The sequence below is a fragment of the Elgaria multicarinata genome, chromosome 23, assembly GCF_023053635.1.
Source record: "Elgaria multicarinata webbii isolate HBS135686 ecotype San Diego chromosome 23, rElgMul1.1.pri, whole genome shotgun sequence".
NCBI classification, from domain to species: domain Eukaryota; kingdom Metazoa; phylum Chordata; class Lepidosauria; order Squamata; family Anguidae; genus Elgaria; species Elgaria multicarinata.
This window is the reverse complement of record NC_086193.1, coordinates 7821448-7838174: the sequence shown is the minus strand read 5'-3', so window position 1 is coordinate 7838174 and position 16727 is coordinate 7821448. Positions and strand designations below refer to the sequence as shown.

Sequence of the window (16727 nt, the reverse complement as noted above, 5' to 3'; positions counted from 1 at the left end):
CAGGGGAAAGGGGTGGGGCTATGGGAAGGGGGAGGGGCCATCTGCAAAATCCCAGAAGGCCAAATTTGGCCTGCAGTTCTACACCCCCTATGTACCTGCCCGGACCCTAAAGTCATCCTCAGGGGTCTTTCTCCGCGAGCCCCTGCCAAAGGAAGTGAGGCAGGTGGCAACCAGGAGCAGGGCCTTCTCTGCTGTGGCACCCCGGCTGTGGAAGGAGCTCCCTAAGGAGGTTTGCTTGGCACCTACATTATATTCTTTCAGATGCCAGGTGAAGACCTTTTTATTCTCTCAGCATTTTAACAGTCTATAAATTCAATTTTAACTTGGCTGTTTTAAATTTGTATTTCTGCAGTGCTGCTGATTTTATCCTGGTTGTGCTTTTAGATTGTATTTTATATCATGTTTTTATACTGTTTTATACTTTGAATGGTTTTAATTTTTGTGAACCGCCCAGGGAGCTTCAGCTATTGGGCGGTATAAAAATGCAATAAATAAATAAAGTAATAAAGTAATAGAATAATTCTGGGCTCCTGTGTATTTCAAGTACCCACCCATCAAAGGCATCTGCCTGGAGCGTCTCCGCACGATTTGCGCCTCTGGACTTGGCGCGTTCGCACCCAGTTTCCAGACGGGTGCCTCTCCCCCTTTGGGTGCATGACTGACCCGCTCACTCCCAGAAGAGTCACAGCAAACGGACGTGCCATCGGAGGAGGCTACCGTTGTGTCCCTGCTGGCTTCCAAGCAACCGGCTGCTTCTGCTGCAGGTGGCTGAGTTCTGCTGGGGTTCTGCAAGAGGGAGATTTTACAGCAGAGCTCCTTGCCCTCTGTGGGGTGTCTCTTAAGTAGAGATCTGCAACAAACATTTCAGGGATAGGGGAAAAATTAAAATCCATCCCCGATGAGCCTTGTTTCTTTGATTGCTTAACTAGGGATACTGGCTCCGGGCAGAGTCCAGGGCCCTGGACCTGAGGGGCCCCCAAGAGCCAACCGAGGACAGAGTGGCGGCATCTAGGTGGCGGTGGCGGCTCCTGCATTTATATTACATTTATATCCCACCTTTTCTCCACTGGGAAACTCAAGGTGGCTGCACGTGGTTCCTTTCCAAGCACTGAGCAGAACCACTCCTGCTTAGCTTTAGCCTCCTAGGCTTTCAGACCATGCCTTGGAACCGCACAACACTCTTTAAGCTTCTAGTGGTGCTGCCCACCAAAGGCCTGATGCTGAGGCTCCAGCTGCACCCGCCACCTCTGTTTTCCCAGAGTGCCCCCGAGGCCCGTGCAGGAAGAAAGCGGTAGGGCTGTGCTCCGCTCCGATTCGGATCACGAATCTGGAGCGGAGCGACCCGATCCGCCTCCACCAAAGGTGGATCTGAATTGGGTCTGGGGAGCTGCGGATCGAGGCAAAGCGGTTCGCCTCCATCTGGAGCTCCGAACACAGGTGGGGGGAGGGGGTTCACCTGGCGCCACTGCAGTCCCTGTGGCGATGGCGGTGGAGCCAGGTAAGGGGGCAGGGGGGAGGGGGCTTACCTGTGTTCGTCACAAGCTTCAACTGAGGCCTGGGCCTCAGCTGAAGCCTGCGCTGGACCGCGACAGAGGCAGGTAAGTGGGGGGAGGGGGGCTTACCTGTCTCCGCTGCCACAGTCCATGCAGCGATGGTGGCGGAGCCAGATAAGGGGGCAGGGGGGAGGGAGGCTTACCTGCCACCGTCGCTGTCTGGCGCCGGCTTCAACTGAGGGCCAGGCCTCAAACCAGAAGAGCAGGCTGCAGCCTGCTCTTCTGGTTTGAGGCCTGGCCCTCAGCTGAAGCCTGCGCCAGACCACAACAGAGGCAGGTAAGTGGGGGGGGGGGCTTACCTGGCTCCGCCGCTGCAGTCTGTGTGGTGACAGTGACAGAGCCAGGTAAGGGGGCAGGGGGCTTATTTGTCCCCCATTTTGCCCCCCCTTCCCCCCTTACCTGCTTCTGCCATCCGCTGCAGAGGCAAGTAAGTAGGGAAGGGGGGGGCAAAATCTCTATCTGCCCCTCCAGATCTCACTCTGTAGAGCGGAGCAGGGGAGAGTCGGATTGACTCGAAGCGTATCGGCCCGATCCAAAAGTTGTAGATCGGGCCACGAAGCGGTTCAGGGGGTCCGTGCACAGCCCTAGAAAGCAGGCCAGGGCAGGTGGGGAGGGAGGTGGGGAAGGAGGACCCCCTGCAACGTTTGCTGATCTGCTTTCACTCCCCTGGTTCACCTCTCGAACCTGCAAACAATTCAGAGGGTTTGGGATGCTTAGCGAAGGATTACTATAGAGACCTGTAGAATGTCACCTGAAATAGGACCACCACCAGTCCGTGTAAATCCACAGCAAGACAGAGGAGATGCAATCCTAATTGGTGAAAGCTTATCTGGTGCTTTTGCGTGCATAAGAATGCCTTGCTTCAAGAGGAGTTCTTCCGCTGTGTCTCTGCGTGAGGCTGCAATCCTAAAGAGGAAGCAACACCACTGAACCCAAGGGGATTTACTTCTGGGTACATTTTTGAATTGATGTTGTTTTTTCTTCGTGTCGTTATTTTTTATTGTATTTGTGTATTTTTATCCTAATTGGAAGCCACCTTGGCTGTTTTATAATGGTGGTGATACAAACCTTTACAAAGGTAATAATGCTCTAACCACACCCAACGCAGACCAGAGACTCACCAAAACGTTTGCTTTATCCACCCTGAGACCTCCTGTTCTTCGTCGATTTCTTATTCCCATCATTGAATTCATAACAGGCGCAAACCCACACTTCATTTCAGGAGGAAAATAATAATTATTTTTAATGAACAGAGACAATTTAGGGTTCCAAGCATCTCTCAAAGACAACAAGCCATTTGACAACTGGCTTGCAGCTGCCTGTCGTAACATCTCGGCAACTCAGGGCTTGTAGAAACCGACGATGGGACCCCTTAAACACTATTAATTCCCTCATGCTTCCCTTTTCACTAACAATCTCCTCTATCTAACCACCTTTCTCATGCCATTGGTGGGAACCCTACTAAAAAAAACCCACACCTTCCCATAAGGCTATATATTTCTTTCTTAGGCAAACCCTTTTATACATGACAACATTCCCCAACAACAATTTATCCTTCCCAGTCACAGCGGAGACGGAGGCCTAGAATTCTATGAAGGCCTTCTTTGCCTGAGCTCATGCCTAGCAAGCCGCCATTTTGGGAGTCCTCCAAAACATTGGGTCCCCGCATTCTTGAGTGTATTGTTAGGACCGCTGTAACCCAAACCAACATTGTACAAGTCAGCAATTAAACCTTGGACAAGAACCATGGCACGAAACGGGTTTGGGTTGACTATTCCACGAGGAACGATGAGAAAGAGTAGCCATTTTAAAAAATGTGACGATGCGCCCTCAGATCGACTGAAACTATTACTACTTCTGCTTTAGGATTCCCATGTTTTATGTCCCGGTTACCATCTCACCCAAGCAGGGAGAGAGGGTAAAGGGCGCTCCATTTTCCATTGACCCGCCTCCACCCAAGGGCATCCTAGGCCCTTCTCTGCCTCATGCATTTGTAGTTCGCTGAACCCAACAGACCCGCTCCCAAAAGTGGCTTCTATCTGGAAGGTTATTTTAACATTTAACAATTGGGTTGAGGAAAACCTTCTCCCCCATTTTGTTTTTGGAGTGCAGTTGGACCCTAAGTGCTCATTATATATAGATATCTAGGTCCCTTTCCCCCCCCTCCATCCCATCCCATCCCCAACATTAATAAACCCATCTCATGCTAACAGGGGACACCCCCCCAATGACCCCACACTTCCCCATACAATTGTACAGCCCTTCCCTCCAACAAATCCCCCTGAACCCTATATTCATGCCTTAACATCAGGCCTCACAAATCATACAGTTGAAAGGGGCCTCAGAGGTCATCTAATCCAAACCCCTCCTCAGTACAGGAATCTTGCAGCTACCTCTTCCCAGACAATTTATCCTTCACCGTCACTATGGAGGCAGAGGCCTAGAATTCCATGAAGACCATCTTTGCTTGACCTTATGCCTTTGCAAGCAGCCTTTTTGGGGGTCCCCGGAACCATTTGGTCCCCTCATTGTCCATTTTTAATTAGGCCACTCAGCCTGTGCTTCAGCAACTCCAGGTAAGGAGACCCCACCACCTCCTGCAGCAGCCTGTTTCACTGGTAACTGGTCTTGGCCACAACTCTGCCCCAAGGTCAATAACTAACAGCTACCATTTTGAAGAAATGTTACTGCGGTTCAAAGAGCCACTGTTGCCCAACCTGGGGCAGCATTCACAGCCCAGGGCTCTGTGTCCGCCGCCGCCCTGCTCCTCCAATTCTGCACTCGCGTCGGGTCAGTGTGTAATCCTTTGAGTGTACAATTCAACAGCCTGATAATCTCATTGCAAATCAAGCTTATAGTCCTTATGGCTCCGGTTGAATGCCTGGCGAAATCTCAGATGTTGGCAGGGGTGGGCAGGATTCTGAGTCAGATTCCCAGCCATTGAGAGATGAGCCTTTTTGTCCCATCTACATCCTTGTGTTTTCCCATGGCTAGAGTGACCATATGGAAAGGAGGACAGGGTTCCTGTACCTTTAACAGTTGCATAGAAAAGGGAATTTCAGCAGGTGTCCTTTGTATATATGAGGAACCTGGTGAAATTCCCTGTTCATCATAACAGTTAAAGCTGCAGCAGCCCTGCCCTCTTTTGTATCTAGTCACTCTACAAAAGAGGGCAGGGCTCCTGTAGCCTCAACTGTTGTGATGAACAGGGAATTTCACCAGCTGTTACATGCATGCAAATGACACCTGCTGAAATTCCCTTTTCTATGCAACCGTTAAAGGTATAGGAGCCCAGTCCTCCTTTCCATATGGTCACCCTACCCATGGCTGCCAGAAGAAGTTGAGCAAATGTTGTAAACGAAGCAGGTTATAGGCCGGTTCTACAGTACTGCTTTAAAGCGCTTTATAACTGTTATAAAGTGCTTTAAAGCAGTAGTGTAGATCCGGCCTTGGAGAGGGAGCAGAGTTCTCTCACACACATACAATCTTTTTTTTTTTGAAAAGCAAAAGACACACAGCCTTGGTCATGAGTTCTTTCAACTGGTTGCACACAAGCCGGTGTTTGGGCAATCTGACCAAGACCTGGGTTCTCTGAGGCCACCTGGTTAGCTGCTGCATCTGGAGACAGATCTATCCCAAGCGGGGATACTTTGAAAACAGTTTGAAAACTGTATATAGAATTTGTCCTGGGCCCCAACAGTTGTCAATACTGTTATAAAGCATTATAAAACAGTAGTGTAGATCCTGCCTGGGTCTTCTTATACTTCTACAGAGGGCAAGTCTGCCAATAGCTCGTAACCAAGTTAGCTAAACAGAGCCTCCTTACTCAGGGGCAGTCTACCTCCAATTACTAACATGGAAGGAGGGCTGTTGCATCCCTTCTCTGCTTGCAGGCTCCCCAAAGGTGTCTGCACAGTGGGTGTGCAGTGGCTGGACAGGATGAACATTTGACCTGATCCAGCTAGGGTTCTTCTTGCGGCCCGGCTCCCTAGACAAACATTCGCTCTGTCTGATGCCTGACCCATTCTTGTCCCAAGAGAGAGACACCAAGAGATTCTTGTCTCAAGAGAGGCGAAACATAACTTCCTCAAACAGTTCAGGGCAACACCTCCCCCCCTTCCTATTCTCCCTCCCTCCTTTCCCCCAGTTGCCATTGGAACACTGAGATATTTACAGATCCCCAATTTAGTCTGAATCAAGGAAAATGTCTCTCCAGCCTCTCCGTGGGGGAATGTCACCTTCGTGGGTAAAATTACCCCTCCCTGCATGACACTTTCGCTCGTTCTTGATATTGCAAAAACACACACGCTGGCCCTGGGGGTGTGGAAAACAATACCGATTTGTACAACTAGCCTGGCTCAGGGGGAAACCCGAAACCCTTTCTGGGTGGTTTAATTCCCACCTCCACCCTCGTTGGTTTTACAGTCAGTAATTACAGAAAAGTTACGGCTGTCCTTAACACCATCAGCAACTGGTTTGTTTGTTTGAAATCCCCTGAACAATCCAGCCAACATGCCTTCACAATCACCCCATTCCCAGTGTGGAGTAAAGTATGATAATCCAGAAACGGGAGGCCAATTCCTTGGTTCAACTCTCTTCCTGAAAGATCCCAGTGTCTAGGAGACTCCATGATTTCAACTATGCTGACGTTGGAACCAACCCCACTGTCCAAGCCTTGATCTTGGACCCACCATCAAAATTAAATTCCTGTCTGAAAAATAAGCCTTCCCCGTCCCGGTTTGGCCCTGGATGGCGTAGACTAGCGGGATGGGATTATTCCTTAAACCTCCGGTTGGCTTGCATCTTCTTATAGAAGTTTTCCGTCTCTTCTGTTTGCCCATCCTTGTCTCCCACAGTAAGGCTGGTGGGCTTCCTCCGTAGCGTCGACTCCCGGCTGGCGACCCCCAACATGTTTTCTGCAGGGCTGGTCTCTGCTGAAACCAAGCAAGGGCCTGCCCCCACCCCCGGGGCAATGTTGATGGTGGCTACGCTGCCGTAGCGTGGTTCGTCCTGTTCGATGTCGCTGACAGAAGAGCCGGGTGACACGCCGGCACCCTTGGCGGGCCGGAAGCCGCGATAATCCTTGCCCATCTCATTGAGCTCATACGCATCTTGGCAGTCAGAAGCTTTCTGGGTGGCTTTCCATTCCCAAGGCCCGTTCCCAGAAGACAAATGGACGACCGGATGATGCGGGGCGTGAGCATCAATGGTGACGACGCTAGAACTGTCTCTTTCTGACGGCGAGCGGTACTGGGAGGAATCAGAGCTGGTGGACGAGGAGGACGTCTCTGAGTGTTTGGGTGTCACCGACACCATGCCTGGTTGTTTAGACATTGCAATGACCTGCATGAGGCGGGGTGGGTTGGCCACCCGTTGGGTCCCTTTCTCGGCCATCATCATCCATTTGGCCCTCACGGCGGAGCTGCTTTTGGGTGAAATGTTAGCACCAGCGTTGGCTTGGCTTTCCTCGGGGATGTGGACTAATTGAGTTGCCCCAGGTCTTGGCTGGATGAGAACCCGAGGTCCCATGGAGGCGCGCTCCGCAGTTCGAGCCTGGACTGTGGGGTACAAGGGTGATGGGATGTGATCCTCCTCTTCTCCGACCAAAGAATCCGACACGACCCGTCGGGCAACTTCCTCTGCCAGGGTCATGCCACGCCCTTCCACCGATTTCTGCTTCCATTCCGTGATCAGCTGTTTGGATCGGGAGGCGTCCACAGGGACATGAATGGTCATGTGGCGGCGAGCGGGGTCATCCATGGAGGGAGTGTTGACCCGTGGCAAAGTGTTGCTGAAGGTGACCATGTTTTCCTTGCCCATGGGGCTACGGGGTGCCAAGAGGTCTACGTCAACGCTGGCCCTCTTTAAGCTGCCAAGGGAGTTCTTCTCTCGCTGTACCTGCCGGTTCATCCCCTCCAGACGGGTTTGGGGATTAAGCTCGTCCGTGCTGACGGACTTGTTCTGGTGATAAACAGAGTCGTGGCCACGCTGGGTCAGGGCTCTCAGGGCATCCTTGGTGGGGGGGTTGGAGGGGACCTTCTCGATTGGTGCTCGGAAGTTGCCCACTGCATGGTATGCCTGTGTGATGCAAGAGGAGGTGGCCATTACAGGCAAACACATCACACTTCGGCCTATTGAGGCATTACACTAGATGTTAGGGTGACCATATGGAAAGGGGGACAGGGCTCCTGTTTCTTTAACAGCTATATAGAAAAGGGAATTTCAGCAGGTGTCCTTTGTATGCATGCAGCACCTGGTGGAATTTCGTCTTCATCACAACAGTGAAAGCTGCAGGAGCCCTGCCCTCTTTTGTATCTGTACTAGGTCACTCTAGTACAGCTCCTGCAGCTCTAACTGTTGTGATGAAGAGAGAATTTCACCAGGTGCTGCATGCATTCAAATGACACCTGCTGAAATTCCCTTTACTATATAACTGTTAAAGATACAGGGAACCTGCCCTCCTTTTCATATGGTCATCCTACTATATGAAGTTTGGAATTTTTACAATGGATTTTTTTGTGTGTGTGTGACTTGGAGGAGGAAGAGGATATTATACCACCTGAAGCTGGTGGGACTTTATTCTCTGAGCTTTCATCCCCTTCGACTACTAAGTAAAATTACCCAATTTGGCTTCTATTACTACCCAATTTGAGTTCTATTAACCTAGCATGCCATTTATATTTATCTCCAGCTTTGTTAATACAAAAACTTCTTTTTTTCCATCAATCAAGGATCTCGTCTGGTTCAACCATGATGGAGACATTTTTTGAGTTAACACTTGGATTTTATGTTTTCAAAAATGGAAGACCAACAATTGCCTGCAATTTTCCTCTTCCCAGTGGTCCTAGGGGCACTGAAACCATCACATCACCTGGAGGAGCCCAGTCTGAATGTCTGCAAATTCACCTTATGCAGAGACATCTTGACTACGAACATCCACTCATCCTTCGCCCCCCTTCTACTCCTCTCCCCCACTCCCACTGCCAACCTGATTGCTGTATTCTTTTTTTGCCTGATGAAGGGATCTGGAGATCTCAAAAGCTTGCACATTTTTTTTTTGTGATCTTTGACTTGGCCTAAAAAAGGTAAATGAAAACTGTGTGGTTCAGCCCCCTGGGACTGTACCAGTTCACAATGCTGAGGAAGGAGGATTCAATTATCACATCCTTCCCTGTATTAAAAACTTCCCTGTATTTAAAGTTAAAATGTGGACAGCTAGCATATCAAGTGCAGCCTTATCCTAGCCTGTCCATTCTCTTGACATGCTAGGTTTCTGAGTGAATTTTTTTGTGAGGTTGGAAAGCATTCCAAGAATTCCACTTACCCCACCTGTATTTCAAAGTGATACAGTCTGAGAAGGGCTCACACACACACACACACTGTCTGTATTGCTCTTAAAAGGACGCCGTGTCTTCAGCCATTCTCTCCCGGTCTCCCACCCAATGGGATTTGGAATGACAGGAACTTACCAAATAGGCTGCGATGCCAGAGCCAATCAGGAAGCCCACATAAACATCAATGGGGTGGCTGCGGTATTGGGTGATTTGCGTCAAACCACAGATCCCAGCCGCAATTGCAAAAGCAAACACTAAGATTGGCTTGAGGAGTTTGGTGCTGTCGGAGATGATGGAGTTGAAGTACATCTGCAAAAACAATACAGTGGTATTTGCAAGGTGTTCTTGCGTCCGCTGTCGCTGATGTTCAACACATCTGAAATCTCACAGCGTGTTGTGCTTGCGGCAGTGAAAGCTGGCAAAAACAGCCCAGGTAGCAAAGAGAGGCAGTCTGAAGCATTGGTGGTGGCTGTTTTGGGGGCACGGTGGGGACGGGACATGACAGGGGCTTATCCAATTATGCATGCTGTGGAGAAAGACCGGAGAGGGTCTACCAATAAACTAGAACTTGGGGGGTCACTGAATGACAGTAGATTTGAGATGGACAAAAGAAAGCCCTTCTTCACACCCTGCGTAATTAACTGAAAGAATTTGCAGCCACAAATTGATGGTGGTGGATAGCCACTGGCTCTTGGCTATGAGCGTTTAGCGGAGCCTTGATATTCACAGCAAGTGGTGCAAGACCGAAACAGACCAGACTAGGTTCACTGATTGGCTAGCTTGGAGGCGATATTCACGGCGCCACCTCCCTTCTCGACCCCGTGCTTTCCATCTCTCAGGGTGGCATCAGGTAAACCTGACCCCAAGGAGGGAGTGTGGAATTTTTGGGTGGCTGTCCGGGTCCCGGAGCTTCCCTCGTCCTCTTCCTGGCGGAAGGTCGCCAATTGCTGGTCGCCTTCCACCAGGCTCCACCCCCAGGTTGGTCCCAGATTGGCAGCAGAGCGACATAACGGGCTCAAGTTAAAGGAAGCCAGATTCCAGCTGGACATCAGGAAAAACTTTCTGACTGTTAGAGCAATGCGACAATGGAATCAGTTGCCTGGTGAGGTTGTGGGCTCTCCCACACTAGAGGCCTTCAAGAGGCAGCTGGACAACCATCTGTCAGGGATGCTTTAAAGTGGATTCCTGCATTGAGCAGGGGGTTGGACTCGATGGCCTTATAGGCCCCTTCCAACTCTGCTATTCTATGATTCTATGATTACATGGCAGAAGTGCCGTGTTGATGTTGCTCCCTTTGAAAAAGTTGGGGTAAGTCCTCGACTTTTTCAAAACGCAGCATCCTGGCGAAGCCCTGCGGTGGCTGTAAACTTGCGCCTGCGTCGTCTAACCAACAGGGCACAGATCCACAACCACTGTGGGGCTTTCCCTGTGCGTAGACAGTCCTTAGCAGTGGGTATCCTAATGATACTTTTAGCAACCCCAATAAGCAAGGCCGTAACCTTTCTGTTTTTACTGAGTAGGATGCTAAACTGCCCTGGCCTCCCTCCCGATAGCATCCGGCTTCTTTCCAGTGCTGAGATACCTCGCCAACCCTCTTTGCTAGTAGTTGCTCCTTGCAACCAACAATCCAGCTGAGTGGAGAAACTCACCGACACGTAGACAGCAGCAAAAGCAGACAGCGTGGCATGCTGAGAAGGGAACGTTTTCCTAGTGAGAAAGAAATGGTCATATGGGGGTGTGGGGGAATTGCTGCTATCTTCAGTGGCGACAGTGAGCCTAGGAAGGAGAGTTGGGACTATTAGGTAGGGTGGCCATATGAAAAGGAGGACAGGGCTCCTGTATCTTTAACAGTTGCATAGAAAAGGGAATTTCAGCAGGTGTTATTTGTATATATGGAGAACCTGGTGAAATTCCCTCTTCATCACAACAGTTAAAGGTGCAGGAGCTATACTAGAGTGACCAGATTTAAAAGAGGGCAGGGCTCCTGCAGCTTTAACTGTTGTGATGCAGAGGGAATTTCCCCAGGTTATCCATATACACAAATGACACCTGCTGAAATTCCCTTTTCAATACAACTGTTAAAGATACAGGAGCCCTGTCCTCCTTTTCATATGGTCACCCTACTATTAGGGTGTTTGCAAGGAGAGACTGGGACCCCTTTTCGATATCAGTTTGAGTGGAGCTGGTTTGGGGCAGGGAAAGAACTCTTTTGTGGAACGAGAGGAACTTAAGTTCATTTCTCTGGTCTCAGACTCCACCTCTAGTTCCCCGTGTCTGAAACTAAAAATGGGGGTTGTGGGTGGGTGTGCGTTGATTAAGATCATGTCTGTAAAGCATCAGCTAAATCCATTTTGTATATTCTAATCTTGTTCAGTTGATGAAAGAAATGAGGTTTCACAAGGCCGTCTTGCAAACCCTAGGCCTGAGTTCAAGTTTAGGAAAGTTTATCTTCATACAAAGGTATTGCAAGGAAGGTATTGCAAGCAGTTCAGGATTAGCAGAGCTTGTTACTTAGATCTTTCTTTGTCCCGATTTCATTTTTTTCTGGGGATTTCCCAGATGGCCAATGCCATATTTCCCTTTTTCCTTGACTGTCAATCATGTGGTAGTTTCACAGCTTAAGTGCAGGTTTTTTCCCCCTCTGGAGTGACCAGATACAAAAGAGGGCAGGGCTCTGGCAACTTTACTGTTACAACTTTACAAATAACACCTGCTGGAATTCCCTTTTTAATACAACTGTTAAAGATACAGGAGCTCTGTCCTCCTTTCCATGTGGTCACCCTACCTTATGTCCTGCCCACCACTGGAATGCAGCCTCTGAGAGCTTCACTGAAATCGAACTCAGACCTTGAGCCATCTTAGGTATACCTACACCTGCTGTCATATCATCATCAGTTTTGTTAAAACGACCACTTGCCTATGTTTTCCATTCCAGGAGGGGGAATTGCAGTCTACATTTTTTTTAAAAAAAAGAATCCCTGCAAGCAGAAAACTAGCATATCAAGGAGAAGTATGTGCTAGTTTTCTCTTTGCCAAGGATGTGTTTATTTAAGGACATGCCACTTAAAGAATGAAATGGTGAACACTTTGATCACATCATTTCTGCTGTATGTTGTATAGAACAGGCTCTAGAAGGCCATGAGAAACAGGGTAATTCTATTCCAGCAGCAAACTCTCAAATTGCAATAGATTCCCAAAAACTCAGTTCATGTACTTTTCCGCAGAATCAACAGTATAAATAACATGGTTGAAGACCATTGGGGAAGTGATATTGACTAGTGCACTGGTGAAATTGACAAAAATGACATTAATATGTGTTTTAAGGTAGATTCCTGCAATGAGCAGGGGGTTGGACTCAATGACCTTCTAGGCCCCTTCCAACTCTACTATTGTATGATTTTATGATCATACTGGCCAAAATGCAGGTAGAGGCAGGAGACCATCTTTCAAAGCAGGGGGGACAGATGCGGAAATGGATTTACCTGGCTGAAAGGATGGCATGCTGATCTTGACCTGAGCAGATATCTTGAGTGATGTAAGGGTTGGAGTCACAGGAGATACCCAAAAGAGTGTAGTTGGGCTTACAGACAGTCAAGAAGAATGGGGCGTGGTATCCTGTGGCCAGCTGGATCACGTCTGTCACCAGAGCTGTGGCACAGAGGCCAAATACGTGGACACCTGAATGGGGGGATCAATTTCAGCCAGGGTTTCAGTCTTCAGCTTGTTCAAAATGTCAAATGATTGGTATACAAATGTCAAATGGTGGTATACAAATGATGATGATGATGATGATGATAATAATAATTGGGCAACTTGCCCCATGCCCCAGAACTGGAGAGGAGTCAGATAAACTTACCCACAAATCTGACTGTTCTGCGGAGAAAGGAATTGAAGTTGCAACCGCCGGCATTGATGCTTCCTTCAGAGCTGCCACGGCCCTTTGTCTTGGACTGCAAGCAATACACGATCCCTTCGCCCACCATGATCTAGGAGGTAAGGAGGAGAGAGAGTGGAGCAGGGAGCAGGGAGAGGTGGCATCTCCAGGCAAGCCTCACCCAACTTCATCTGTTTCTTTTGTACTGCCTAAGCGACTGGGGAAGGCAATGGCAAACCACCCCTCTACAAAGCCTGCCAAGAAAACGTCAGCGAAAGCAGGCGTCCCTCTCGGAGTCAGCAATGACTCAAGTGCTTTGCACGACAGGTTCCTTTCCTTTCCTAAGCGAGTGGCCCCTCTTAAAGCAGGATTACCCTGCGTGGGAGGATTTGGTGGTGATGGTGAAAGAGCTGCTGGGGGTTGGTTGAACTGCTCTTACATCACAGAATGCACTCATGTCTGTCATTGGCTAAACCAAAACACACGAAGGCTGCAGTTGATAATAACCAATGCTAAGGAATGCCAACAGGCACACAACTGTGCATCAATTTTAAAAATTAAATCAGACAACAATAGTATCAAGAGTCAAAGTAATGACTTCTATTTTTTATAATTATATCAATTTTAAACAGTTCAATCAAGCAAAAATTGTATCAAGAGTCAGAATAATGACTTCTCTAAACCGTTACATGGATGACAAGAACATAAGGCAAATGGTTGCTTTTTAGATATCTAAACAATAATATTATAACAACAGACTGAATTATATTTTTTGTACTAAGTTATTAGTTATTATGGTGCCGTGACTCTTGATACAATTTTTGTTTGATTGAACTGTTTAAAATTGATATAATTATAAAAAAATAGAAGTCATTATTTTGACTCTTGATACTACTGTTGTCTGATTTAATTGTTAAAATTGATACGCAGTTGTGTGCCTGTTGGCATTCCTTGTCCTTGGCTAAACTACAGAGCTCTGGCTGCCGTTGCCTGAGAGATTCTCCAATTTCAGGGAGGAACGGAGATCTTCACACAATGTAGAATTAGCTTGTGGAATTCGCTGCCACATGATGCAGAAATTGAAGGGAAGAGAACTGAAGGGAACCTCCATGCCCAGAGGAAGTCTACCTCTAAATTTTGATTTCTGGGAAGAATCATAGAATCATAGAAGAGTAGAGTTGGAAGGGGCCTCTAAGGCCATAGAGTCCATGCAGGAATCCACCCTAAAACATCCCTGACAGATGCTGGTTAAATCCAGGCCTGCCTGTGGACTTCCCAGCAGCCACTAGTAGGAAAAAGCTGGACTAGATAAATTTCCAAACTAATCCAGCAAGGCGTTTCGGTTATGTTCTTTTGTTTTTAATGTAGAGCCATGCTGGCTGAGAATGATAGGAGTTGTAATCCAACACATCTGGAGGGCACCAGGTTTTGGGGAAGGGGGAGCCTAGGAAATGTATAAAAAGACACATACACACACAGAGACAATGGGAAGAAAAGGAGAATTGGAAGTCATCCAGATGGATGAAGGGAAGAAGAACTAGAGGGGGTGGGGCTTGGAGTCAAACCTAGGGTGACCCTATGAAAAGGAGGACCGGGCTTCTGTATCTTTAACAGTTGCATAGAAAAGGGAATTTCAGCAGGTGTCATTCGTGTGCATGCAGCACCTGGTGAAATTCCTTCTTGATCACATCAGTTAAAACTGTAGATGCTATACTAGAGTGACCAGATCCAAAAGAGGGCAGGGCTCCTACAGCTTTAACTGTTGTGATGAAGAGGGAATTTCACCAGGTGCCGCATGCAAACAAATGAAATTCCCTTGTCAATACAACTGTTAAAGATACAGGAGTCCTGTCCTCCTTTTCATAGGGTCACCCTATTCAACACTCTCAGGTTTACATATAGCCTGTTGTTTGGTATGGTTTGTTGCTGATTCTGAAAAGGAAAGGAAAGGAAAGGAAAGGGGGACAAATGCTAGTCAACGGCCCGTGCGTTTCACAGGCCTAACAGCTCGCTGAGACCACTTCCTGAAAACATGCAGGCCGCTTCCAAGAATTCGCTCCATTGCTGTTTCTCGTTCCGTATCCTCTTTGTAACCAGACGTTCCAGGCAGCCCTTCGCTCGCTTTCCAGGAGTGGACAGGGGCGGCCTGTGTTGCCTTTGTAATCATAACAATAACAAGCAAGTGGCCATCTTGAGCGGGTATTATGGGATGTGTGCAGCCACTCTGTGGGTGGAGCAAGGAGGTGTCTCCTGCCTTGGCTGCCCCAGCCTTCCTCTCCCTGGTCTTGCTGTGCATCAGCTTCCATCAGCTAGGGTGATCGGAGGACAGGGCTCCTATATCTTTAACAGTTGTATTGAAAAGGGAATTTCAGCAGGTGTCCTTTGTATATATGGAGAACCTGGTGAAATTCCCTCTTCATCACAACAGTTAAAGCTGCAGGAACTATACTAGAGTGACCGGATTTAAAATGGGGCAGGGCTGCTGCAGCTTTAACTGCTGTGATGGAGGGAATTTCACCAGGTTCCCCATATATACAAATGACACCTGCTGAAATTCCCTTTTTAAAGATACGGGAGCCCTGTCCTCCTTTTCATAGGGTCACCCTAGTCAAACCCACTTCCACATGAAGGAAGAAAACTAGCAGAGGGAGAGAGGATGGACAGAGACGAGAGTTGAAATGCTGAGGAAAGCTACAGTTCACACATTGTTTTTGAAATGAACCTTTGGGTAGAATCCAAACTTAAGTCCATTCATTTCAATGGGTCTACTCTAAGTAGGGCTTTAATTGGCGCTCTGGGGAGGATCGGTGGAGTGTCAATACAGTTAAATGTTTAAGAGATCGATAGACGCAGCAGGTCTGCCCGGGTCCACTCACAGAGGCTGCGGGAGCTGCGAACGCCAGGCTCAGCAGCATCAGCAACGGGATCATCTCCTCGTTGGTCTCCACGTAGGGCATGGAGAGGGCTCGGTCGTAGCACTGGAAGCCCACCTTGGCTGGCTTGAAGAGGTCAGTCAGCTCCAGGAAATAGAGCGTCACGATGGAGGAAGCCACAATGGGCAACTGGAGGCCAAAAGAATAAAATGAGATCAAAATGAGAATCAGATTTGAACCAGGATCCTCAGAGTGAGGCCAACCCTAGTGAGCTACCAGGGATGGTGTCTGCTCAAATGCAGAAAGAAGACAAGGCTGTGTAGCATCACCCTCTGAAGTACCTTAGTCTCTGGTGCCCACCTGAAGTCTTTTAGCTGCTCTGCTTTCCATATGTTCCGCCACCCTCCTCTAATTGGTGGTGGTGGCTGCGGCAGGCAGCCTGTGAAAACCTTCCCCTTACCTCAACGAAGTAGAAGCAGGGAAGGAGGGTCATGCTGTCTTTGGGGACCTTTGGCTTGTCCTTTGCAGAGATCATGGTGTCAGCAGTGGGATACGGAGGAATGGGGGTGGGCAGGGGCGGGTCTCAGCTCAGGTTCTGTTGAAGGACAAGGTTAAAAATAGAAGGATAGGATAGGATAGGCAGACGTTTCCGTGGTGGGAAGTTACAGAACTGAAACATGGAATCCATAAAGGCACATGTATGCATTTCATGCTCCTACAGACCCCTTCTCCTATGACCCAATTTTTTAAAAAATGACATCATCATCATCATCATCATCATCATTATTATTATTATTATTATTATTATTATTATTATTATTATTTCAGTCTTCTCTCAAGTTCCTTCCCAGCAGGAACAGAACAAGTTTAGAAAAAGAGGCATGCACCTGTTGCAAGTCTATGGGGGAGAAGGAAAAAGGCTCTTGCAGATCCTCAGGAAGGCATTCCCAGAAATAAGCTTTTCATGCACTGAATAAGCCACGATTCCAGCTCATGGCCAGGGCTGGGCAGAGGAGGGGGGCCAGTGGGGCCAGTTGGCATGGGCCTACGATTTTGAGGGGGGCTACTCCGAGTCCCCCTGGGCAAAGTTGCT

The 16727-nt window shown here is 48.4% G+C and overlaps 1 protein-coding gene across 1 annotated transcript; it reads right to left on the bottom strand.

Annotated features, from left to right (window-relative positions):
* Nucleotides 1-6326: 6326 nt before the first annotated feature.
* Nucleotides 6327-16169, bottom strand: PLPPR3 (phospholipid phosphatase related 3). Its single transcript, XM_063147025.1, has 7 exons — nucleotides 16095-16169; nucleotides 15638-15823; nucleotides 12744-12873; nucleotides 12370-12565; nucleotides 10537-10594; nucleotides 9023-9196; nucleotides 6327-7631 (listed from the first exon to the last, which is right to left on the bottom strand). Exons 1-7 carry the CDS (start codon nucleotides 16167-16169, stop codon nucleotides 6327-6329), a joined length of 2124 nt encoding a protein of 707 aa, XP_063003095.1.
* Nucleotides 16170-16727: the final 558 nt, after the last annotated feature.

Excerpts from the sequence above, each read along its gene's own strand:
- PLPPR3 (XM_063147025.1), bottom strand. The coding sequence starts at position 16,169 with ATGATCTCTGCAAAGGACAAGCCAAAGGTCCCCAAAGACAGCATGACC. Across the intron at positions 9,197-10,536 it reads TTGCTGCTGTCTACGTGTCG|ATGTACTTCAACTCCATCAT; the intron begins GTGAGTTTCTCC and ends TTGTTTTTGCAG. Across the intron at positions 7,632-9,022 it reads CTGGCATCGCAGCCTATTTG|GCATACCATGCAGTGGGCAA; the intron begins GTAAGTTCCTGT and ends TGCATCACACAG.